Source organism: Bubalus bubalis, chromosome 3 (genome assembly GCF_019923935.1).
Source record: "Bubalus bubalis isolate 160015118507 breed Murrah chromosome 3, NDDB_SH_1, whole genome shotgun sequence".
NCBI classification, from domain to species: domain Eukaryota; kingdom Metazoa; phylum Chordata; class Mammalia; order Artiodactyla; family Bovidae; genus Bubalus; species Bubalus bubalis.
In genome coordinates this window covers 162869420-162894655 of record NC_059159.1, presented here as the reverse complement: position 1 = coordinate 162894655, position 25236 = coordinate 162869420, and the positions used below count along the sequence as shown (strand labels likewise).

General features: G+C 39.8%; 2 protein-coding genes across 3 annotated transcripts in view; one reads left to right on the top strand and one right to left on the bottom strand.

The window, feature by feature from the left end:
- Window positions 1–9563, top strand: part of SHOC1 (shortage in chiasmata 1) — a 90122-nt gene extending 80559 nt beyond the window's left edge. The window contains exons 24-27 of the mRNA XM_044938467.2: window positions 3837–3968; window positions 5557–5706; window positions 6350–7310; window positions 9438–9563. Coding sequence (XP_044794402.2) covers window positions 3837–3968; window positions 5557–5706; window positions 6350–7310; window positions 9438–9538 — 1344 coding nt within the window. The 3' untranslated portion in view covers window positions 9539–9563. The remainder of the gene's footprint in view (window positions 1–3836; window positions 3969–5556; window positions 5707–6349; window positions 7311–9437) is intronic.
- Window positions 9564–14999: 5436 nt separating this feature from the next.
- On the bottom strand, window positions 15000–21046 carry GNG10 (G protein subunit gamma 10). 2 transcript variants are annotated; one of them, XM_025282224.3, is made up of 3 exons: window positions 20888–21046; window positions 17199–17330; window positions 15000–15949 (listed from the first exon to the last, which is right to left on the bottom strand). In XM_025282224.3, the coding sequence occupies exons 1-2, from the start codon at window positions 20966–20968 to the stop codon at window positions 17205–17207; spliced, it is 207 nt and encodes a 68-aa protein (XP_025138009.3). In that variant the 5' UTR covers window positions 20969–21046; the 3' UTR covers window positions 15000–15949; window positions 17199–17204. The 2 variants fall into 2 exon arrangements, with proteins under 2 accessions (XP_025138009.3, XP_025138010.3); XM_025282225.3 differs by lacking the exon at window positions 15000–15949 and adding an exon at window positions 16443–16506.
- Window positions 21047–25236: the final 4190 nt, after the last annotated feature.

Here is a 25236-nt window from a genome sequence, read left to right as displayed (position 1 = left end):
ATATGTTTAAAAGACTATACTGCTGCTAAGTTGCTTCAGTCTTGTCCAACTCTGTGTGACCCCATAGACAGCAGCCCACCAGGCTCCCCCATCCCTGGAATTCTCCAGGCAAGAACACTGGAGTGGGTTGCCATTTCCTTCTCCAATGCATGAAGGTGAAAAGTGAAAGTGAAGTCACTCAGTCGTGTCCGACCCTCAGCGACCCCTAGGATGCAGCCTTCCAGGCTGCTCCGTCCATGGGATTTTCCAGGCAACAGTAGTGGAGTGGGGTGCCATTGCCCTCTCCAAAAAGACTACACTCCGATCAGATCAGATCAGATCAGTCGCTCATCGTGTCCGAATCTTTGCGACCCCATGAATTGCAGCACGCCAGGCCTCCCTGTCCATCACCAACTCCTGGAGTTCAATCAGACTCACGTCCATCAAGTCAGTGATGCCATCCGGCCATCTCATCCTCTGTCGTCCCCTTCTCCTCCTGCCCCCAATCCCTCCCAGCATCAGACTCTTTTCCAATGAGTCAACTCTTCACATGAGGTGGCCAAAGTACTGGAATTTCAGCTTTAGCATCATTACTTCCAAAGAAATCCCAGGGCTGATCTCCTTCAGAATGGACTGGTTGGATCTCCTTGCAGTCCAAGGGACTCTCAAGAGTCTTCTCCAACACTACAGTTCAAAAGCATCAATTCTTCGGCACTCAGCCTTCTTCACAGTCCAACTCTCACATCCATACATGACCACTGGAAAAACCATAGCCTTGACTAGACGGATCTTTGTTGGCAAAGTAATGTCTCTGCTTTTCAATATGCTGTCTAGGTTGGTCATAACTTTCCTTCCAAGGAGTAAGCGTCTTCTAATTTCATGGCTGCAGTCACCATCTGTAGTGATTTTGGAGCCCAGAAAAATAAAGTCTGACACTGTTTCCACTGTTTCGCCATCTATTTCCCATGAAGTGATGGGACCGGATGCCATGATCTTCGTTTTCTGAATGTTGAGCTTTAAGCCAACTTTTTCACTCTCCTCTTTCACTTTCATCAAGAGGCTTTTGAGTTCCTCTTCACTTTCTGCCATAAGGGTGGTGTCATCTGCGTATCTGAGGTTATTGATATTTCTCCCAGCAATCTTGATTCCAGCTTGTGTTTCTTCCAGTCCAGCGTTTCTCATGATGTACTCTGCATACAAGTTAAATAAGCAGGGTGACAATATACAGCCTTGACGAACTCCTTTTCCTATTTGGAACCAGTCTGTTGTTCCATGTCCAGTTCTAACTGTTGCTTCCTGACCTGCATACAAATTTCTCAAGAGGCAGATCAGGTGCTCTGGTATTCCCAACTCTTGAAGAATTTTCCACAGTTTATTGTGATCCACACAGTCAAAGGCTTTGGCATAGTCAATAAAGCAGAAATAGATGCTTTTCTGGAACTCTCTTGCTTTTTCCATGATCCAGCAGATGTCGGCAATTTGATCTCTGGTTCCTCTGCCTTTTCTAAAACCAGCTTGAACATCAGGAAGTTCACGGTTCACATATTGCTGAAGCCTGGCTTGGAGAATTTTGAGCATTACTTTACTAGCGTGTGAGATGAGTGCAATTGTGCAGTAGTTTGAGCATTCTTTGGCATTGCCTTTCTTTGGGATTGGAATGAAAACTAACCTTTTCCAGTCCTGTGGCCACTGCAGTTTTCCAAATTTGCTGGCATATTGAGTGTAGCACTTTCACAGCATCATCTTCAAGATTTGGAATAGCTCAACTGGAATTTCATCACCTCCACTAGCTTTGTTCGTAGTTATGCTTTCTAAGGCCCACTTGACTTCACATTCCAGAATGTCTGGCTCTAGGTCAGTGATTACCCCATTGTGATTATCTGGGTCGTGAAGATCTTTTTTGTACAGTTCTTCTGTGTATTCTTGCCATCTCTTCTTCATATCTTCTGCTTCTGTTAGGTGCATACCATTTCTGTCCTTTATCAAGCCCATCTTTGCATGAAATGTTCCTTTGGTATCTCTGATTTTCTTGAAGAGATCCCTAGTCTTTCCCATTCTGTTGTTTTCCTCTATTTCTTTGCATTGATTGCTGAAGAAGGCTTTCTTTTCTTGCTATTCTTTGGAACTCTGCATTCAGATGCTTAGATCTTTCCTTTTCTCCTTTGCTTTTCGCTTCTCTTCTTTTCACAGCTATTTGTAAGGCCTCCCCAGACAGCCATTTTGCTTTTTTGCATTTCTTTTCCATGGGGATGGTCTTGATCCCTGTCTCCTGTACAATGTCACTAACCTCATTCCATAGTTCATAAGGCACTCTATCTATCAGATCTAGGCCCTTAAATCTATTTCTCACTTCCACTGTATAATCATAAGGGATTTGATTTAGGTCATACCTGAATGGTCTAGTGGTTTTCCCTACTTTCTTCAATTTAAGTCTGAATTTGGCAATAAGGAGTTCATGGTCTGAGCCACAGTCAGCTCCTGGTCTTGTTTTTGCTGACTGTATAGAGCTTCTCCATCTTTGGCTGCAAAGAATATAATCAGTCTGATTTCGGTGTTGACCATCTAGTGATGTCCATGTATAGAGTCTTCTCTTGTGTTGTTGGAAGAGGGTGTTTGTTATGACCAGTGCATTTTCTTGGCAAAACTCTATTAGTCTTTGCCCTGCTTCATTCTGTATTCCAAGGCCAAATTTGCCTGTTACTCCAGGTGTTTCTTGACTTCCTACTTTTGCATTCCAGTCCCCTATAATGAAAAGGACATCTTTTTTGGGTGTTAGTTCTAAAAGGTCTTGTAAGTCTTCATAGAACCGTTCAACTTCAGCTTCTTCAGCATTACTGGTTGGGGCACAGACTTGGATTACTGTGATATTGAATGGTTTGCCTTGGAAACGAACAGAGATCATTCTGTTGTTTTTGAGATTGCATCCAAGTACTGCATTTCAGACTCTTTTGTTGACCATGATGGCCACTCCATTTCTTCTGAGGGATTCCTGCCCGCAGTAGTAGATACAATGGTCATCTGAGTTAAATTCACCCATTCCAGTCCATTTTAGTTCACTGATTCCTAGAATGTCCACATTCACTCTTGCCATCTCCTGTTTGACCACTTCCAATTTGCCTTGATTCATGGACCTGACATTCCAGGTTCCTATGCAATATTGCTCTAAGGCTATACTAATAAATGCCAAATGGAAGTTAAGAAAAACAGTTTAATTCCAAAAATTAGAAACTATAAGGATATAATATTTAAAGAAGAAAAGTAAATTGTTTATCCTCACAAATGAAACATCCTGAATTTTACATAGATAAATTAGTAAATTGTATCTAAGTTCAATTGAGTTCAGTTGCTCAGTCGTGTCTGACTCTTTGAGACCCCCATGGACTGCAGCATGCCAGGCCTCCCTGTCTATCACCAACTCCCAGAGTTTACTCAAACTCATGTCCATCGAGTCGGTGATGCCATCCAACCATCTCATCCTCTGTCGTCCCCTTCTCCTCCTGCCCTCAATCTTTCCCAGCATCAGGGTCTTTTCCAATGAGTCAGCTCTTCGCATCAGGTGGCCAAAGTATTAGAGTTTCAGCTTCAACATCAGTCCTTCCAATGAACACTCAGGACTGATCTCCTTAAGGATGGACTGGTTGGATCTCCTTGCAGTCCAAGGGACTCTCAAGAGTCTTCTCCAATACTACAGTTCAAAAGCATCAATTCTTCGGTGCTCAGCTTTCTTTATAGTCCAAAATAGTGTTCAAAGATTAGAATCTACTGGGGTTTTATTTCTTCAAATTGTAAACAATTTTTGAATGATATATTTTGCTTCCTAGTATTCCCTGTAATCTAACATAAAAAATATATTTTAGCTTATAATTGCCCCAGGAGTGGAAGAGACTGCACTGATGATTCGACAAATTGCTGACCACAATTTGATGACCTCAAAAAGAGATCCTCATGAATGGTTGGATAAGTCCTGGCTTAAAGTTGCACCATCTAAGGTTTATTTCCTAACATAGAAATTAAAGATTTGCAGAGCAAATATAAATATATGTACTTGAATTCTCTTTCTGGTAGCATTTTCTTGTTCTATCATGCTTTCATTAGCATATGTAACAATATGCCATAATGCTGTAAAGCGCAACATTTATTTAGACAATTTTCCAGAACTATGAGTATTTTTCAACTTCATAGAGCTATTTTAATGGGATCTTCTTTCATGAACTTTCAAAATGAACTTGTTTAAGGATGACCTAATGGCTTCAATGTCTAATATTTTAAGAATATAATAATTTTTCTAATTTCTACATTTAAACATTCAAGAATAGTAGATATGAGAATTGCACAATTCTATCATTCCATATTCGTCAGTAATTCAATTATATAAATCAAAGTGAAAGTAGAGTTATGAAATAGTTATAAGATTAGGTAGTTAATTTTTGTAAATTCCTTTTGCTTAAGCATAAATATTTCCAGGTTCTCATACCAACCTAGTGTTTCTGTTACCTTATTTTTAAATATATTCAAATCCTAAAATCATGGAAAGAGGATGGAGATCATTATGTACTAACATGGAATGACTTTCAAAATATATTAAATGAAATGTAAAAGTTGCAGTGCAGAGCAGCCAGTACACTACCATTTGTGTAAGAAAGGGGGAAATTAATATTTATATGTATTCATTTACAAATGAATAAAATATCTCTGAAAAGATACCACAAAATGATATCATTGATTATCTCTAGAGAAAACTGAGGTAGTGGAGTAGGAATGGGACTTTTTATCATATACCTTTTAGTCCTTTTGAATTTTTAGCTGTGTGACTATTTTACCTACTCAAAAAATAAAATTATAAAACAAATAAAATATTCATATATATTAAATCATAGGACTTTTATTTGCATAAACAGAATATAGTACTATCAGCAAGTATGGGTATGATCAGAACATTTTTGCCTGTATGTGTATGCAATTTCATTCCTACCAAGCCATGTCCAATCTACTAACATGTCTGTCATTTGATAAAGTCAAAGAAGGTGCAAAAAGTCAATGTAACCCAGAAAAAAAAAGGAATTTAGTAATAAATGTGGCTGCTACATTTCTAGACATTTATGAGATCTTTCTGAAAACATATACTTCTAGACTTAGAAGTTCTTCCTATACTCTTCATAATAAGCCTTTTCTGAAATGGTTAACATCTGTTAGACATCATGCACATGGTTTATTTTAAACAAACTATGACGGCACATGGTCTACAAAGAGAGAGCTGAAAAAATCTTGAGATACATAATGAAGTCCCCTAAAAGGTTTCTCATTAGAAGAGCTATCATTAGATAACAATTGTCATTTGAAGGATATGAACTGTAATGAATCACTTTGGATGAGTGGTTAGACTCAATGAACTTTAAGATCCTTCCCAATTCTGGGTGTTAGAATCTTTACTGACAGACAAATTTATTTCCCTCCTGGCCATACTTTTTCCACCAAGCATCTCAAATTGAGTGGTAGGTGCAATGACATCAATTTTAATCTGCTGGAGTGAGCAGAGTAAAAAGACCACTTCTGATTATTCATTAAACATTTTTCTAGGAAGAAATGTACTTACTTGATTTTCCAAGTGTTACTCCATTGGTGGCTCAGCTCATGTTAAATAAAGGACCTTCACTGAACTGGATATTGTTAGCAACTCTTTGTCAACTTCAGGAACTCCTACCTGAAGTTCCAGAAAAAGTGTTAAAGGTTAGTTATTTGAAATCCATATTCTTCTATGAGTCTATTTCCTTTGCGTTTGAATATCTATTTTCACCATAATGGTTTTCAAAATGAGGGTATCCAAGTTTGTTTTGGACTTCAAAGGGTGAAGAAATAATTTACTTCAGCTAAATTTCATATAGAATTCTCACTAGTTGTCAAACACATTATACATTTTAAAGTTATAATTCTGCACAAATCATTTATCACATTGCAGATCATTTTGAAGTGTTATTATGCCCACAGATATTCAATTACACACTCTATTCTTACGTGTTTACATCATCTCTTCCAAATAGTTCTGATGCCTTCATGATAGTAGTTAAAGAGAACTTTAGACTTATCAGTAAGTCTCTTTAATTTTTATGAAGGAAATGGTATTCATGGATTACTTGTGTAACTAAAAATTCTATTTTAAGTGATTAGGAAATAGATGCAAATTACAATAAGTTTTTCTTTTAATGGGAGCCAAATTATGTTCTGTTCTCATAGATCAATATAAAATCTTTGAATGGACTACTTATTTATAGTTTTCCTTATTTCCATATAGTTAAGCATCATTATTTATATTTACTTGATGGATTTTTATGTTGCATATTTATTATATTAATTAACTTTATAAATTTTTTAGCATTTTTGTGGCATCACTTCCTTATTCAAGATTAGTCCTTCCATAACAGAATCACCTCAAATTTCATCACCTCAGGAAAACAGGGATCAGACTAGAACCTTTACTTCTCAGAGTTCAGCTTCTGGCTCTTCAGATTCTGTCATTCAAGAACATATCAATTATCAATATTCAGACTTAGGAGAGACAGTACATGAAGACACCAACAGCACTTCAAATTATACCTCTTCCTTTATGGGATTAAAAGACATGCCAGGCATTTTACCATCTGTGAGTTCTTACAATCAGACCAGCCATTGGACAGAGTCTAGTTGTAACCCTAACATGGTACAGAATAATTCTGTTCTGACTAATATGGAAGCAAGGAATGTGTCTGGTAATTCCTTTCTGAACCAGAATGATTCAGAGTCAGATGTCTTTTCTTTGGGTCTAACAGAAATGAATTATGAAACTATAATATCACCCATTGACACTCAGAAGAGAGTCACCCCTCACTTTATAAATTATCAGAAAAAGGGAACACATGAAAAAAAAGGACCTATAAAAAAAGAGTTGTCAGCTCCTGTCTTTTCACTTGAGGGTTCTCAACCTCCTCTTCATTGGAACTTTAAGAGAAATGTATGGGAACAACAGAATCATTCATTCAACTTACAGAGTGGTGCAGAGCAGAGTACATGTGACAAATGGTACTCTCAGAAAGATAATTTATTCATTAATCAGCAAAAATATCAGTCGGATGAGTTAGAAGGCTTCATCTGTGAAAGTTCAAATGCTGGGACTAAAAAGACTTTCTGGAAAGAATTACCATCTGTCCCCAGTTTGGATTTATCCTGTGCTTCTGATTCTAATGTAAATCAAAAAGAATTCAACAGTCTTTATTTCTACCAAAGAGCTGGAAAATGTTTAGGACAGAAAAGGCACTCTGAGTCTTCATCTAACTCAGGAGACAACAACTCATTAACAGGTAACATGATTCAATAGTTGATAAAACTACTCTCTAAAGTAATTTTAAAAGATAGAATTATCTCCAAATTAAAACAATATTTTGTTCTAATTACTACACTTAAGAATCTTCAATAACTTTGGCATCAAAAAAATCAAAATTCTAATTATAGACTTTTAAGAAAATAAATGCAAAAAATTTATGTCAAAATCTTGTAACTTTAGATGAACTAAGCATTTAACTGAAGAAGTTATGGCTGATTCATATTGATGTCTGACAGCAAACGGCAAAATTCTGTAAAGCAATTACCCTTCAATAAAAAATTAATTAATTAAAAAAAATAAAAACACAGAACAAATCTAAGTCAAGCAGAAGGCTAAAAGTAACAAAAAGTAAGTAAAGAAATTAGCCAATTAGAAAAGTAGCCTCTTTGTCAAGCTGGGATATTTAATGAGCTAATATTTATTAAAAACTTATTATATTCCCTTTATGTGGATTATTTGATTGTTAGTCCTATTAAATAGATACTATTATTGGCTCTCTATTTTACAAAGGATGTTTTTGAACATTTAATCATATCAGTTTTTAAAAGGACTTTATTTTCCCATTTTTGGTTATTATACCTTTTGTGTATTTCTTATTGCATTGGTCTGAGCATTTAAAACAAAATATTAAGCTCTGATGGCTATACAAAGATGGCCTTACTATGATGGGAAAAAAAAATAAAAAGAAAGGAGAACATGGAAGTTTCAAAACTCCTCTTTTACACAGACCATTTTGTGAGGCCAAAGGGTGCCAAACAATCTTAAATTCTTTGTTTTATTAAAACAGAATCCCCAAACCATGTAAGTTCTAGGATTCCCAAAATTTAGATTTGGTCCCATAGTCATAATTTGTTTTTTCCTGATTTTAAGGGGAAATATTCTTTCCCTGGAAGAAGGCAATGGCACCCCACTCCAGCACTGTTGCCTGGAAAATCCCATGGATGGAGGAGCCTGGTAGGCTGCAGTCCATGGGGTCACTAAGAGTCGGACACGACTGAGCGACTTCACTTTCACTTTCCACTTTCATGCATTGGAGAAGGAAATGGCAACCCACTCCAGTGTTCTTGCCTGGAGAATCCCATGGACAGAGAAGCCTGGTAGGCTGCAGTCCATGGGGTCGCACGGAGGAGTCGGACACGACTGAAGTGACTTAGCAGCAGCAGCATTCTTTCCCTAGTTTTGTAAGAACTTTTGCAATGCTGAATTTTATTTCAAACTTTTTGGTTCCTATTGGGGAAAATCAAAATGTTTTCTCTCTTGACATTAATATCAGTCAACATTTACAGGTATACTAATAATCATTTATGTCATTTGTGTGATGAACCTAAGTGGCTTTTAAGAAATGATTTTTTAAAATATGCTATTGAATATGGTTACTATTTATTATTTGATTTTCATATCTACATTCAAATGAAATTAATTTATTGTGTTCTTTATTTGTACTCTGTCAAGTTCTGACATAAATTTGTCCAGAACTATTGGTATAACATCAAGATAATTTCCCATTTGTCTTGAATGTATATTTGTGGTCTCTGTGATAAAAATTATCTACTGCATTGCCTTTTAAATTTCCACAAAATGTATCCAGAACTTGCAATTATGAGACTATATTGCTGGGAATAATTACTACCATTATAAATATTTTAGCCTCTCTTTTTATTACTTTAATCAATCGACCTCTGTAAGTATACAAATCTAGAATATTTCAAACTGTGTCATATCTAACACAGTCATGAAAGGTGGGTCCATCCATGATCAGAGCTCAGGATAAATTCTTCAACATTACAGATATGCACTAAGAAACAGACTTAATGAAGGAAAACTTAAAAGCAAGAGTCTTAAATCCAGGGAAATTTAATTGTTTGTGCAAGGCAAGAACGTACACATACATGTGTGTTACACTAATTAGTATCAGGCCTGTAAGAATAGGCACATTTGTGCTAAAAATTTAATTTTTAATAGTCACTCTTTTATCTCAGTTTGGACATTTCAATACCGTAAATACATGATAAAGAGACAAGATCCACCTGAGCATTTGAGAAAAAAATAGCTACACTTACTATTAACAGAAATAAAACAGCTTTCTTTTTTTTCCTTTTAACAGACTTCATGTGCTTACAACCAGCGCAATTCAAAAAACAACGTCTTGTGTATGAAAAAGTCCCTGGTAGACTTGACGGGCAAACTCGTCTGAGGTTTTTTTGAAAGAAAGAATAGTGCTGCATGCCACATTTCATTGTTTTTCTTAATGATAAACTAGTAATAAAATTATTTAGATTTGATCATATATCAAAGAAAATGCTATTGTTCTTACATGTTCTTGATGTTCCTATATTAAATTTTCATAATATATATTCTGCTTTATAGTTTATCTTTGTAAGTATTCTAATTAGCAAAATATTGTTATAAGATCCAAATATCTCCCCAGTTCACCTAAATATCTTGAGCCCTTTTTTTAAAGAGAGGCAGAAAACCTTACTGAGTGTATAATCTAAGGGTTATTTTGCTGTCTCCTCAAAGGCCCGCTGCCTCCAGCAAGTCTTTGAAAGGAGCCTCCATCTCAGTCTGACCCTCTGAGTTCAGAAGTGAAGATCACCACAGTCCACCCTCCACCACCAACTTAAAACCTAGGGCAAAACTGAAGTTAGAGAACTTCCAATCAAAATGTTGTCTTCACAAACCAAATATTCAAACAAATCACTAAGAGAAAACATTTGCCACCCACATGATAGCAAAAAGGCTTACATTCCTAATATACAACGAATTCCTACAAATTGATAGACAACATAATAGAAAATTGGGCAAAATTTGAATAGCTATTTCTCACGGAAGAAACAAAAATAGCCGAGAACTTATTTAAAACCGTATGTAGCTTCATTATTTATCAGGCAAATGCATATTAAAACAATAAGTTACTATTTTTCCACCTATCAGATCAGCAAAATTTTTGAGAATTCATAATATCAAGTGTCAGTATATGAGAGAAAGAATGCTTTCCTGTACGGTTGGAGAGGATAGTTGGTATATTTTTAAATAGATGATTGTAGGTTTCTAATTCCTATAGTAATTATATTCCATTGAATACATTTAAAAGAAAGGTGTTTTAATTTTAAAATGTCAGTATTTCTAATAAAATTTTATTCTTTGCAGCTACTCAGAGTTATAATGAAACTTTTATATGTCTCTAAAATGGAGGTATGAGAATCTCTGGTGGCTCAGTGGTAAAGAATCCACCAGCTATACAAGCAATGTAGGTTCAATCCCTGGGTCGAGTAGATCCTCTGGAAACAGAGGAAACGGCAACCCTCTCCAGTTTTCTTGCCTGGGAAATCCCATGGATAGAGGAGCCTGGCAGGCTACAGTCTATGGGGTCACCAAGAGTTGGACATAGCAACTAAGCCACCACCACCAGCAAAATGGAGGTACATGGATTTTGAACATTATTTTAGCAAAAATGGTTGAAGACCATAGGCATATTCTTCCTGTCTTTCTGATTTCTGGTCTTCCTGTCTTCCTGGTTTCTGAAATGGTCACGCTGTTACTACTAAAACTGATTTCTACCTTCTGAGATCCAATGGACATTCAGACATCACCTCACTTGATTTCTCTTCAGTGTTTGATACACGTCCTCCTTTAGGAAACAGGCTCGACTTTACATCAACTCTCTTTTATTTATATATAGGATGTTTGGTTTTGCTTGAGTATGTGGAGGGTGGAGACTTCAAAGAGAAACTATTTCTGGAAAATTTATTAGAATTTCTATTGTACTTTCTTAAAGTTTCAGCAGGTTTGCTCCTAAACTAAGGTAGGGCTGTCTTCCCAGCTTGCAGATTTCCTTGATCCCATCTTTAATCAGCTTGCAGAGGAAAGGAGTTTCTTCAACACCCTAGACTGAGGCAAGCTTAGGCCAAGCTATCAACACACACCCCTCTGCCTCCTCACCAAACACAGTGAAAGCACCTGAGCCCTTCTGCCTGCATTTCTCAGTGATGCTTGGTGTTTAAGGACACATTCACTCTGCCTGGGCCTGGAGCAGCCTCTTGTGCTGTTGCCCAACAGAGGCAAGAATACTGGAGCAGGTAGCCACTTCCTCCTTCAGTGAATCTTCCTGACCCAGGGATCTAACCCAAGTCTCCAGCATCGGCAGATGGATTCTTCACCACTGCGCCACCTGGGAAGCCCATTATCAGAGGTATTATTGAGAGGCAGGTCTGTGTTGGTACCCTAGGAACAGAGAATAGAGTAAATGAGCTCTGCTTCAGCACCGACTGAAGCAGTTGGGTTTGGTCCATAGAAGCCTGAAGGGTCTGGAAAGGCCCTTATTAGGGGCTTACAAGTGTCAGTCCAGCCTCCAAGATCTTCTCCCAAACACCACATCACATGAAGATATTTAGAATAGTCCCAACGTCCCAGTTTCTTGCCATGGAAACTTCCATTCTTTCTCTCAGAGCATTTCCCCATTAGGTTTTTTTTATGTTTGAAGGGGAGTTACTTGCCCAAACTTAGATCTATGACTGGTAGTTGTGAAGCTCACCTCTGAGGACCTTTGAGTGGCTTTACCCCCAAGTTCCTAGGACCAGCCCAAACTTTGTCAGACTCCTCAGAATATCAGCTGCCCGTTGCAATTGTAGGGGGAGGTGATACTCCTTCCCTTGTCACTGAGACTCAGCATACAACTGGGCACAAACACCAGGGTGTCCCACTCTTTGCCTCTCACAGTAAGAGTCTGGTTTTTCTCCCCAAATAATAAGCCTGCCCTAAAGCAAACAATCCAACAATTATAATAAGTGGGAGTAGCCTGGGTTGGCAGGGATTTGGAGTGCAAACTGTAGCAATCCAAAATGAAAGCTGAAGAAAACATGTCTTCTGCTTTTGCTTTTTTATTTGGTTTATTGTTTTTACTGTACAAGAATTTTAAATTTCATACTTATCTATTTAAATTGCTTATTTATTTATTACATTTAATTTGATCAAGTATACACCTCTTTTCTTTTTTGATTTCTGGGTTTCCTGCTTTTTTTAGGAAGCCCTCTTTTACCCTGAAGATACACAACTATTCTAACTTTTCTTCTGATGCCTTTGTATCACCTTTCTTTAACCTATATGGAATTTTTTTTACAGAGTATAATACAGGCCCAATTTTATTTCCTTCTGAATGGATAGCCAGTAATGCCACCACCATTTGTTTCCCTTGAATAGGAAAAAAAAAAAAATCAGGCCTACTTCTGTACTATTATGATCAATTCAATCATCTATTTGGCTGTTCCTAGGACCACAATAATATTGTTTATTTTGAATTTGTTTTTTTAAGTCATATCATTTTGATTCAGCAGTTTCAAAGTAAGTTAGTACCTGGTAAGGCAAGTTTTACCCTCCCATGTTTTATACACACTCGCACACACAGAGTTTTAAAAGCTATTCTTGGACACTTGATTTTCCATATAAATTTTCAGTTATTTTAACTAGCTTCTCTTAAAAAATAAAAAAGGAATTCCAATAAATCTATATAAATGTTAGTAAGATTGCATTTTAATGACATCGTCCTATAATCCTGAAATTTTAGATTCTGTTCTATAAACATTGGTAAAATTTTTCTTTGATTCTTGCACTTTTGTTAAATGTATTCTCAGTATTTTTTATAGCTTTGTCATTAAAGTAGAAATGGGATACAGTTTCCATTTCTACTTTTTATAGTTGGTTTACAAAGATGTGTCCATTTTCAACTATTGTCTGTGTAGAAAATACTTTTTATTTTTTTATATCTACTTTATATTTAGCCACCCTCCTAAATTGTATTACAAATTCAAGTATTCTTTTTACTAAACTCTTGAGTTTTCAAAGTGTAAAATTATATAACCCATAAATACAGATATTCTTCTTAAATGTTTACACCATTTCATTTTTTTCATCTTACTGCATTAGCTAAGACTTCCAAAGTAATGCTGAATAATAGTGGTGATAAAAAAAGTATCTTGATTGTTTCTAATATACTGAATGCTCCCACATTTCACCATGTAATATGAAATTTACTGTTGGTTTTAATAAACTGCCTTTATCATCTTTAATTTCTTTCTCATTTCACGAATTCACTTTGTTTTTATTCAGAACTACTACTGAATTTTATCAAATGACTTGCTGGCATAAATTCTCTTCTTTAAACCCTTCATGTAAAGAATAACAATGCTTTGCTTATGTTGAACTAGCTTTGTCAGCTTGTATCTTCTCTCTTGATAAACTACTGAACCTGATTTGCTTATATTTAAGACGCAACTATATTCATATGTGAGATGTCTATATTTTTCTTGTACTATCTTACCAAGTTTTTGCCAAAGGGAAAGTGAGATCAAGAGGTGTTTTTTTTTTTTCCTGACACATCAAAAGCTGTACATAATTAATGTATACAACTTAATGAGTTTGGAGATAAGTATATACCTATGAAACCACAACACAATCTATGCCATAAACTTATCCATTACTTCCAAAAGTTTCTTCCTACCTTATTATTTTTGTGATAAGAACAATTAACATAAAATTTACTCTCTTAGCAAATTTTAAAGTAAATAGTACAGCACTCTTAACCATAGGCACTGTGCTGAACAGTAGATCTCTACGGCTTACTTGTCTTTTATAACTGAAAATGTGTCTTTTAATGGAGACTTTTCTAAATGCTTATTGTTGTTAAGATGGAGAATAGAAAATGTTTAAGTACTAATAAAAAGAATCCAAGAGAGAAGCTGAAGATAAAGGACAGAAAGGACAATTGATAATATGACACTTCAGAGAAGATGAAACAGATCCACAGAATGAATAAATGGGTTAGAAAAGGGACATCTGAATTTTGATCCCATGGAAGGGATTTAGATCACTTAGATTTGGAAGTTTAGTGGCTGGAAGTTAAAGGAATTCCAACTAACAACTTCTACATTCTCTACTGTAACACTACTTATGTTCAAAGATATCCCCATTTGTCTATGGATTTATCCATAGCCAGACAGTGTATTAAAAAGTAAAGACATCACTTTGCTGACAAAGGTCCATATAGTCAAAGCTATGGTTTTTCCAGTATGGATGTGAGAGCTGGACCATAAAGAAGGCTAAGTGCTGAAAAATTGATGCCTTTGAATTGTGGTGCTGGAGAAGACTCTTGGAAGTCCCTTGGACAGCAAGGAGATTAAACCAGTCAATCCTAAAGAAAATCAATGTTGAATATTCACTGGAAGGACTGATGCTGAAGCTGAAGCTCCAATACTTTAGCTAACTGATTCAAAGAGCCGACTCATTGGAAAAGACCCTGATGCTGGGAAAGATTGAAGGCAGGAGGAGAAGGGGGAGACAGAGGATGAGAGGGTTGGATGGCATCACTGACTCAATGGACATGAATCTGAGCAAACTTAGGAGACAGTGAAGGACAGGGAAGCCAGGCCATGCTGCAGTCCATGGGGTTCCAGAGTTGGACACGACTTAGCGAGTGAACAACAAGAATACATAGCTATCTCAAAGAGCAAATATTGCCAGTAATTGAGATATTTCTGCATATTATACCTATTTTTCACAAAATTCTACAAGGACTTGTAAACAAAAATTTCACTTCCCACTTTCAGCACTCAGTCACCCAAGCAAACAAAATCTATGAAGCCTTAAAACAAAATCAGACATAAAATGTTGCTGTCATTAGTAGAAATTAAGCAGAAATTTTATTTCCAAGTTCTTCAAAGATTAAAACAAACACAAATAAAGTATTCTTTTAAGTGTCCCAAATTAAATCAAAGGCACATCATCAGAATAATACACCTGTGACGTTAAAAATTCATTTAGGTTGTCATATTTCCACATTACTTTAAAAAAATCATTTGCAATGCTCTGTAGATCACATTTAAATATGAAATAATTTAGTTTTTTTTTTTTAAGTAAAACCACCCCTATAAAGTAGAGGAACTTAAGATGAAGATCAAATCTGCTTCATATACAAGATGGGGCAGTCTCATACAGAAAACAACATTCATCTTTTCAAATAAGGTTGCTAAGAAACAGATCCCATGCTTAGTCTTGAAAATAAAACAATCTCCTCATTTAGAAAAATCAAGACATCATTTGATTAACAAAGCCCATTCTTCCCCCAATTTTACACTTGCCTGTCTTCATTTAGAAATTATAAATTCATGAGAAAAGAACAAATTTTGTTATGGTATAAAGATCTTAGTTGGGAACAGCAAATTACAAATATTCAATTTTTTAACAAAGAATACTGTTTTCCTTCCCAAAATGTAAACATCTAGTAAATAAAACATACATAACATTCCAGGCATAGAAACGCTAGTAATTCACTTAATGAAAGAAGTATATTTTGGTATATTTGGCGGTAAGGTTTTTGTTTAAGTATAAAGCACTTCAACAAAGAATCAGGCCATTATTATTTAAAATCTACACCTTCACCCAGTTTCCTTATTTGAGTAGAAACATCAATTTCTGTAGAATGTTGGCTAAAGGACCAGGTCACAGGAACGGTCCTGTGAAATATCTAGAAGTCATGTGGTTAGAGAAGTGTTTTCTTGAAATTTGGAGGCAGGCATTCATCAGTTTGTGCTTGAAAGCATTCTTCAGCCAACTTCTTCTCTACTGTAAAGAAAATTTGGTAGGTTTTCACTTAGTAAGATTTATACATAAAATTAACTAGTCATTATTTCATAGGTCACTTTAGGGTTCTCAAAGTAGAAAGTAACAGGTTAATATCAGAAAATCCAAACCACACCATTGAATGAGTAACACCCATGAAAGTGCTTTGTAAAAAGACAAATGCTATGCCAACATAAGACCATTATTTTAATATCATAAATGTAGACATTTTCCATTAAAAAATACAATTGCACCTAATAGTATTATTACTTCCTTCTTGTCAACGTGAATAATTTCCTTTTCAAGTATATGAAAAAAGATCTAAGATGATTACTTCCTGTATAAACACCCCTTGTGTATGTATGTGTGCTCACTCAGTTGTGTCTGACTCTTTGCGAGTCCATGGACTGTAGCCTGCCAGGCTCCTCTGTCTGTTCATGGAATTTTCCAGGCAAGAATACTGGAGCGATTGCCATTTCCTACTCCAGGGGGTCTTCCCAGATCAGGGATCGAAACTGCATCTCCTGCATTGACAGACGGATTCTTTACCACTGCGCCACCTGGAGAACCCATAAACACTCCTGAGAATATGTAACTTGAAATATACTGGCCCCAAAAGACTAATAATTTATGCCCTGACCTCTTAAAAAAAAAAGTGAAAATATGAATTGAGACCCCATATAACACATTAGAACCCAGGAAATGTAGGCTACCCTTTAAAGAGGTGTTTTCATTTCAAGAATACATTTTTAAGGCTCTTTTAACCCTACTTACACTTTCCCAGTTACTACATTTGTTCCTCCATTAATACACAGAAATACATTCTGAAAGCCTCTAGGAAAGAAATCACAACTGGTGGCAGGAACGAGTCTCCTCTGCAGAGTCCTTAGTCCCAAGAGTAACGAGTCAGTTGACAGCACCAAGCAACATCACAACTCCAGGATGGTGTAAGGACAGAGAAGACGGTATTAAGGACAAGAAATTACTATTGGCCAAGTCAGCTCAAAAGCTTAAGTACATAAGGATATTATCATCTGGTGAGTTAGTACAAGGGGATTGAGGCTCTCCTAATTAGATGTATTGCACAAGCCAGCAGATTAGAGTCACCCTTCAGGTAAAGTTGTGCATTTTGTTGGGATTTATTTTAATTCCCTCAAAAACAGCAGAAATGTAAAACTCAGTGGCCCAAGTCCTTTGGGAAGCCCCAGGATAATCCCATGGCCCCAAGATGGCCTGGGGTATCATTACTCACCAGTCTTCAGAGTAAAGCACAGGACCTGGGCTCCCGAAAGGGATTGCTTCCAGCTGGAACGCCCACCAGCAGGGCATCCTTGCAGGCATTCTGCATGCAGTATTGCTGAAGCTCCGCAGCCGCCTGAGAGACCTGGAACAAAGGGACACGAGCTCCTGACATGCTGCTCACAGCCAGATCCATCCAGCAGTCACTGGAGTCTCTTTTTGCTGCAGGTTCTAATAATTAAACTCCAAAGAGGGAAAGTTACAACTTCTATGAACTCTGATTTAGGGCCTTTTTGTTTTAGTGGCTTATTCGACCAAGGAAAGATAAAACATATTTTTCACCCATATAGAATCCTGGTTTTGAGACAAAATATAAAGAAGTAGCTTATCCTAATGTGCCCTTTACAAATTTTCACTTATAAACCATGCATTGATATATCCAGATTTGCCATGTGAACAGACTGTTTTAATATTTACAAGGCTTGGTGGAGCCTTATCCAGTCTGCTCAAAGCAAGTGATGAGGTTCCTCCATCATGCTTTTGAAGCAGAATAGCTTACTGGTCAAGAGTGCAGCCTCTGGGCACATTACTTCTCTCTCATCTGGGAAATGTATTTGTAATAGTGCCTACCTCGGTGAGTTGATGTAATAATTAAATGAGTTAATGCACATAAAGCACTTTCCAATGAGTCAGCGCTTTGTATCAGGTGGCCAAAATAATGGAATTTCAGTATCAATCCTCCCAATGAATATTCAGGGTAGATTTCCTTTAGGACTGACTGGTTTGATTTCCTTGCTGTCCAAGGGACTCTCATAAGTTATTAATTCAAAAGAAATCTGGAACCAATTATGCTCATGCTAATTATGTCTCCTTCAGAGGGAACAGGGGAACTCCACACATGATGGGTAGAAAGAGACTATCTCCTAGGACCCCCAGAAAAGTGGGACTAACTAGATGCTAGCCTAAATAATATGGTCAAAAAGTTAAGGTGGAAGATATGCAAAGAAAATAAGAGAAGAATTAAGTGTTCAGTATTTCTCTTGCACTTTCAAGGGGCAGAGACTCTGGCCTGGGAGAGTGTAAGCCCAACCCTTAGAAGTTGTATCCTCTCAATGGAAGTGGGCTAAACCCCACTGAAATCATAGTCCTTTCCTTGGCTGGAGCCCAGGCTGACCAATCAACTTCTGAGAGACTTCTCCAAAGCAAGTAAGGGTCCTTGGAACGATACTGAGCATTCCAATCAATGGAAAGGGGTGCCTTCCATCAAATGCTTTGAAACCAGTATTCTGCTTTATTTACCAGTTAGCAAGTCTGCAAAAGAGAAGACATCTCTGGATGTGCTGAGAACATCCGTCTGTCACCGAGCCCTGAAATGAGGCAGACCAGAGATCCTGGATGGCTGTGACTCCCTAAGGTGCTGCCTGAGAAAAGTCCTGCCAAGCACCCTAAACCATACTCCCATGAGGACACCCCACAAAGAAGCTGCGTGACTTTGAGCAAGTCACTTGACTTCTTCCGGCCTTAGTTTCATCACCTGTAACTACTTTTAAAATGCAGATAAGAATACCTCCCCCAGCTACTTCCCAGGATGGGCGGACATCCGGCTCACAGTTTTTCTTTCCATCTCAGGCCCCAACATCACCCTCAACATTTCCAGCAATCCTAATTTCCGTTTCCTGAGCTCCTCTCCTCAAACAACCTCCTCAACACCAACAGTTACAGCCAACACTGCTCCGCGTCTGAAATTTCACACTCCAACATCCTACCTTCTGATCACAATCTCTCCCGCTGCTTCCTGCCTTCTCACTACACCTGTTCTTTGACCTCAAGGGGAACATCTCTTCCTTTTTCATCTGGCCCATCACAGGGAGGCTGGCTCTGTTCCTTCTCAGTTCAGCCTCCTTCTAGCCAGACCCTCGGACTCCTTGCTCTCCACTCCCATTTCTATCTTTCTGGCAAATCTCCCCTGCTAACTCACTACTTGGATCAACCACCATTCACCACAGATGCCTGGGTGGCCAAAATGCTGCTGGAGACAAAAGAAGAAAAAGAAGAAGGAAAATAAGACAATCAATCTCACAGTAGCTAGGTCTTCGGAATCACAAGGTGTCTCCGAATGTGTCTGCTGGGGGTTCTTTGGCATTCCCCAGAGCGCGCTCTCCCCCATCCCCAGCTCTTGTGACTCCATTAGTTCCCCTTTTTTCTGCCCTAAAAGAAAACTCGGCCTCCTATTCCACAAAGACATTTGTCATCATACAAGTTCTTAGGTCTCTATCTGGAAATATATATGTTTACACATATCCTTCTTCCTTTCTTATCTCAGAAGGTGTCCCTCCAATCCCAGGCACCCTCAGACTCCCTGTCTCTATCTCCAATTCTCCTCCCTTTGTTTCTCCCCCTTGACCTAAAAATACAGTGTGTTCCTTCCTCTCAACCTCAAAATACAGCTTTTCATTTCCTAAATTAAAAAAAAAAGTTTCTTCTTTAAAACCAGATTTTTTTTTCAAAAAGTGTCTGCCTATCCTATTATAATTTAAATTTGTCTTCTACAACTATATGTCACTGAAACCTCCTTTGTATTCCATAACTCTCTCTTTACCTTGTATATAATCTTCACATCCCTTTCTGAAATTATTTTATTTATTGGTTAATATGTTTATTATTTACCTTCCCCCAAGGAATCACCGTATTTTCAGTGCATAGAATAGGGCGTGGTCCAGAGTAAAGGCACTATCCGGTCACGAGTATCACAGTAGTGTTCATTCATTTACACACACATTCTACAAATAATGCTATACGCTAGTTGGTAAACACAATTACACACCAGAGGCTTTTTATCAAGTGACTAAACACTAAACAAAAGGCCCCAGTTTTTGATAACCTCTCCTTCGGCGCTCCAGTACCCCGGCTTTCTCTCGCTTCTCTTCTCACAGCCATCTCTTTCAGCGGGTCCCTGGCTTCCACGCTCCGGTAACTTCAGTTTTCAATCCCCTACGGTCTTTCAGCTTTGTTCTCCGAGCTTCGGCCAAAGCAGTCAAACACCTCCCGGGCATCCCCTTCAAAGTCCACGTAGCCGAAACTGAACGCACCATCTCTCGCCCCTACCGTAGCGAATGGCCACGCCATCCATCCCGTTACCAGGCCGGAAAGCCGAGCAGTGCCCTCCTCCCCTCGCATCCTATCAACCCATCACCGAGGCCTGTCCATTCAGTCGCCTCCGCAGCTCAGGACCCCATCCTCCCGCACCCGCCGAGTTCGGGGAGAGGAGGCCACCAGAGAGTCGCCCCCATTCCTGGGGTCCTCGCCTCTGCCCCGCACCCCGAGTCATTGTCCGCATCACTGAAACTTGACCGCCCCGGGGCGCTCGGCCCCGGACAGCGCTCGCGGAGTCAGGAGCTTCTCCCCGGAGCCCCCAGACCAGGCCTCCCTCTCGGGTCCCCGCGCCGCCGCCTCTCCCGGGCGCTGGAGTCCGGCCCCGGCCTTGCGCGGACTCCCACCCACAGAGGCCGGGCCGCGCGAGCCAGGCCGGGCGCCGTCCTGAGGGCCGCCCACCGCGTCAAGCTCCCCGGCCAGCGCCGGGGTCGGCTCCGCAGCCCTCCGCCCGGGAGCGGCCTGCTCCTCTCAGGCCCGCGGACGGCGGCACGGGGCGGGACGGGGCGCGAGCGGGCGGTCTCCGCGCCCGAGGCCAGGCGCCAGCCTCACCTTGATCCTCTCCACGCCGGCCTCCAGCTTGAGCTGCTCCACCAGGCGCTGCAAGGCGCTCACGCTGGCCCCGGAAGACATGGCGGCGGCCTGGGCTCCGAGAGGACCGGCGGGCGGCCGGCGGGGAGACGCGAGGCCGGGAGGCGCGGCACCGCCCCGGGGCGGGGAAACCGCTGCGCCCGCCCTGCCGCCCGCCCGCGGCGCCCGGCCTCGCCACGCGGCCGCTCTCAGAGATGACAGAACCACGGGTATGCGACACCTCGGGGTCCCGAATTGACTGACACCTAACTCTCCTTCTAAGCCGAGAGGGTACCTGCGTCCCCTCCTGTCCCCCAGAGCCGCGCAGCGGGGCCCACACAGGGGCGCCCACTTCCACGTCGATGCCTAGGGCTTCCTTCTGGGAGGAGCAGGAGTGGGCGTGGGGCGTGGGGGATGAAGAAGGCGAGGACGCGTTCCTGGAGAATCGGAACCGGGACTGTGTGTGGCTGGATCGAGATGTGCAGTGAGTGGGAGAAACAAGGGACCCGGTGTGAAGGCTTCTAAGCCTCAAAAGGTGTCATCCTCGGGAGATGAGGGTCGGTGGGTGGGGTTCGATGGAACGGAAACAAGATTCGATTTTTATTTTTTGGCCAGGCCACTTCATATGTGGGATCCTAGTCTCCCCACCAGGAATTGAACCTGCACCCCCTGCATTGGAAGCGTGGAGTCTTAATCACTGGATCCCCAGGGAAGTCCTCAAAACAGGTTTCAGAAACAGGTTTCTACAATACCCTTTAGCTGTTTTTGACGGGAATCCAACCAGTTGACTTGGTAGGGTCAGTAGGGTAAGTAGTATAAAATCCAAGACCCTGACTTCTTTGCCGAACACACAGTTCAGCTGGCCTCATTCCCATCTCCTCCTTTAACTGTAACCATTGTTTCTGTTGTACTGCATTTTCTTTTTTATAGTAATTAGTTTTACAAAACCGGCATCATTACTTATATGTAAAATGTTTTGTTGATGTTTTTCACTTAGCATTATGAATATTCCCTTATTATCCTTGTGTGCCATTGTATTTGTCAGGAGCCACTTAAACAGGAATCCAAAAAGATAGTATGCTAGTTTGAGTAACTGAAAAGCTCAGGGACTTTAAATGGGTTGAATTGCCCAAATAATAGCTGTAAGGCTCTCATTCTCCCATCTCTTCACTCTGCTTTTTCTGACTGTTGGCCTTGTTTTCTTCAATGGTAAATAGACTCCCTGTAGTGCTGTGAAGAAAGTTCCATGCTTTCATTGTCCCAGCCTAGGAAACCCAAGGGCAATAAAGCATCTTTTCTAATTGCTCCAGCAAAAATCCCCATAATGGATCTCACTGACCTTTTTGAGTCATGGGTCCCCCCTTGAACCAGTCACTATTTGAAGGCAAGGGTTGTGTGGTATTGGAATGCTCAGATTAGCTGCACCCGGCCAAGAGCAGGGTGTGGGGTGGGGTCAGCCCCACCTCTAGTGGGTGCTGTGGGGTACCACCCAACTTCCCATTTAGGACTAAGGCACTGGTTCCCCCATCTGCTGGGAGTAGTAGTAGCTGACGCCTCTCAGCTGAGTCACTCTGGAAACTGCCCTTAACCAGAGTCACCGCTCCCCTTGTCAGCTCTCATCCGATGACTGATGTGGGATGTAAAAGATCTGAACTCCAGCCCCCGCAGCTGGAGTTAGCAGTCGAGGCTGCAGCTTCCCTGGTGGCTCAGATGCTAAAGACTCTGCCTGCAATGTGGGAGACCCAGGTTCTATCCCTGGGTTGGGAAGATCCCCTGGAAAAGGAAATGGCAACCCACTCCAGTATTCTTGCATGGGGAATTCCATGAACAGAGGATCCTGGCTGGCTACAGTCCATGGGATCACAGAGAGTTGGACACGACTGAGCAACTGACACTTTCACTTTCTTTCACTTGAAGGATGAGTCCAGGCTCCTGATTGGGGTCATCCAAGCTCATCCAGTTAATGACAGCTGCTTCACAGTTCAGTCTTCTGCTTAATTTCCAGTCCCTGGACCCTGCCCTCCACCCCCACCCCACAGCTGTTGATTTTGACACTTCCCAACAAAGTTTCCCAGGTGGCTCAGTGGTAAAGAATCTGTCAATGTAGGAGATGCAGGTTTGATCCCTGGGTCGGGAAGATCCCCTGGAGAAGGAAATGGCAATGCACTCCTGTATTCTTGTGGGGAAAATCCCATGGACAGAGGAGCCTGGTGGGCTACAGTCTATGTGGTCCCAAGAGTCAGACATGACTTAGCGACTAAACAACAAACTTTCTGCATGAAAATCTCCATCTGAGTCTGTTTCTCTGGGGAACCCAAACTGCTGGTTTCTCAGTCCACTCAAACTGTAGACTGAAAGGGGAAGATCAGTTTCCCAAAGGAAAACCAGAATGCTGATACTAGAAACGATCCAGGGGCAGTCAAAAAGATATGCTCTTCATTTATTATTTTTAATGACTGTGGTATTCCATTATGCAACTGGATCAGAATTTACTCAGCTACTGCCCTATTCTTTAACACTGTGGTGGCCACCTTAAACAAACAGCCTTGTGCATGTCTTTTATTTCCTCAGGATGCGTTCCTAAAAGTGGAATTACTGGATCAAAGATAAATAGTTTTTAAAAGTTTTCTCCACTTTATCCTCCAGAAGGTGATAGCAATAGTTATTCCCACCAGAAGGCTATTTCTTTGTACCCACAAATCTATATTGTGGTTCTTTATTTCTACTGACCTAATAGATGGAAAATGGTACCTTAAGTCTTTTAGATGTCTTAACTGTTGAGGCTGAACATTTTTTTCTATTCATCTTGTGAGCATGTGTTCAGTCTTCGGGGTGTTTAAAAGAATTTTTCTTGTCTCCTGACAAATTTTAAAGCCCTCTAGTGGCAAGTTCTCTCACCACAAGGAACTTAACATACATTCTAGTCAAAAAATGAAAGTACATGTTGGAAACCGGACTAAACTGTTGACAGAAAAGTTGTGTTTAAAAAGATGTGGCAAAGAATTCAAAGATAGAGACTGGAAGGACTAGGAAAAGCTCATCTTAGATGATGAGACCTAGACTTTGGATATGTGTGTGTGACGGATGGAAAGCCAAAGGGGGAACGCATTCCAAGATGGAGAACGGGAGGCCATGGAATCAATCAGTTAACGAATGAAGAAGGCTCTAGTGAGTAATAGAGGATACAAAGCTGTTAAGACTACAAGTCCCGGGAGACCTCAAAAGAAACAGAAGTCTGGGGCAGTGGGGGTAGCCACATGGTAAGATATTTTAGGAATATTAATCTGGGATGAAGACACAAAACGAACTGAAGCTGGGGAGACAAGACTTCAGTAAAAGGTCACCAGTGTGTCAGAGACCGTTACACACTTTTTTCCCCTTGGTTAAGATAAAAATTTCCACTGTTTCTAAGAACCTCGGTACTTTTAGAAATGTCAGTGTCCTTCTAAAGACAAATATTTCATTTGTTTCCCTGTTAGGATCTATAATTCCTCACTCCTAATATGTATTTTGTCACCTTTTAACAGTGGGTTATTTTTTCCAGAAAAGAGGCTTTAAATCACTCTTCTCCAATAAATGATAAAATGAGGTGTTTTCTTTCTGCTACCTTCAGTTTTCTAAAAAGAAACAGGAAAACATTAACAACTATATTTAATGTGACACAATATAACATACCATAAAAATCCATGTTACTTCCTTATACCCACTGCATTATTTTTAGAACTCAGAATAATGAATCAGGAGTGAACGATTCACCAACAGGTTTATAGATTCAGCTTCTCTGCAGAGATTTTTACAGGCTGCTTAAGACTTTGGGAGGCAGTGTAACTTAGGGCTACTTGATGTCTTTTTGAGCAACCATTCCAGGCATGCCTCTGTATTTGGCTGGAAGTATCCCTTCCATAAATGTTTGCCTTGAACTAGTGAGCAGATTATTTGCTCTCAAAGTTCATTCTTTTCTGAGCTGTAATCTCAGCTGTTTCGCCTTGTACCCCAGGGGCAACAAGGGGCAGGCAGCTGATTTAAGACACACAAATCCCAACCCTAAGGAGTGTCACTTTTCACTCTAGCACAGTACTCTGCACAAAGTAAGGAATTCAAATACCTATTAAAATAGCAAAGAAACAACAGGTTTGTAATCACTCAACAGTATTACCATGGATTTTTAACAAAAATGACTGTCTTGTTCTCTCTGAAAGGCAGAGGAACTCACTTATTGAACATTTAATATAGGCCAGGCATTTTACCCCATCTTGTTTAATTCTCATAATCATCCTATGAAGTTAGTATCACTATCAGAGATGAGAAAAATGTGGTTCAGAGGTTAACTC

Excerpts from the sequence above, each read along its gene's own strand:
- GNG10 (XM_025282224.3), bottom strand. The coding sequence starts at position 20,968 with ATGTCTTCCGGGGCCAGCGTGAGCGCCTTGCAGCGCCTGGTGGAGCAG. Across the intron at positions 17,331-20,887 it reads CCGGCGTGGAGAGGATCAAG|GTCTCTCAGGCGGCTGCGGA; the intron begins GTGAGGCTGGCG and ends CCTTTGTTCCAG.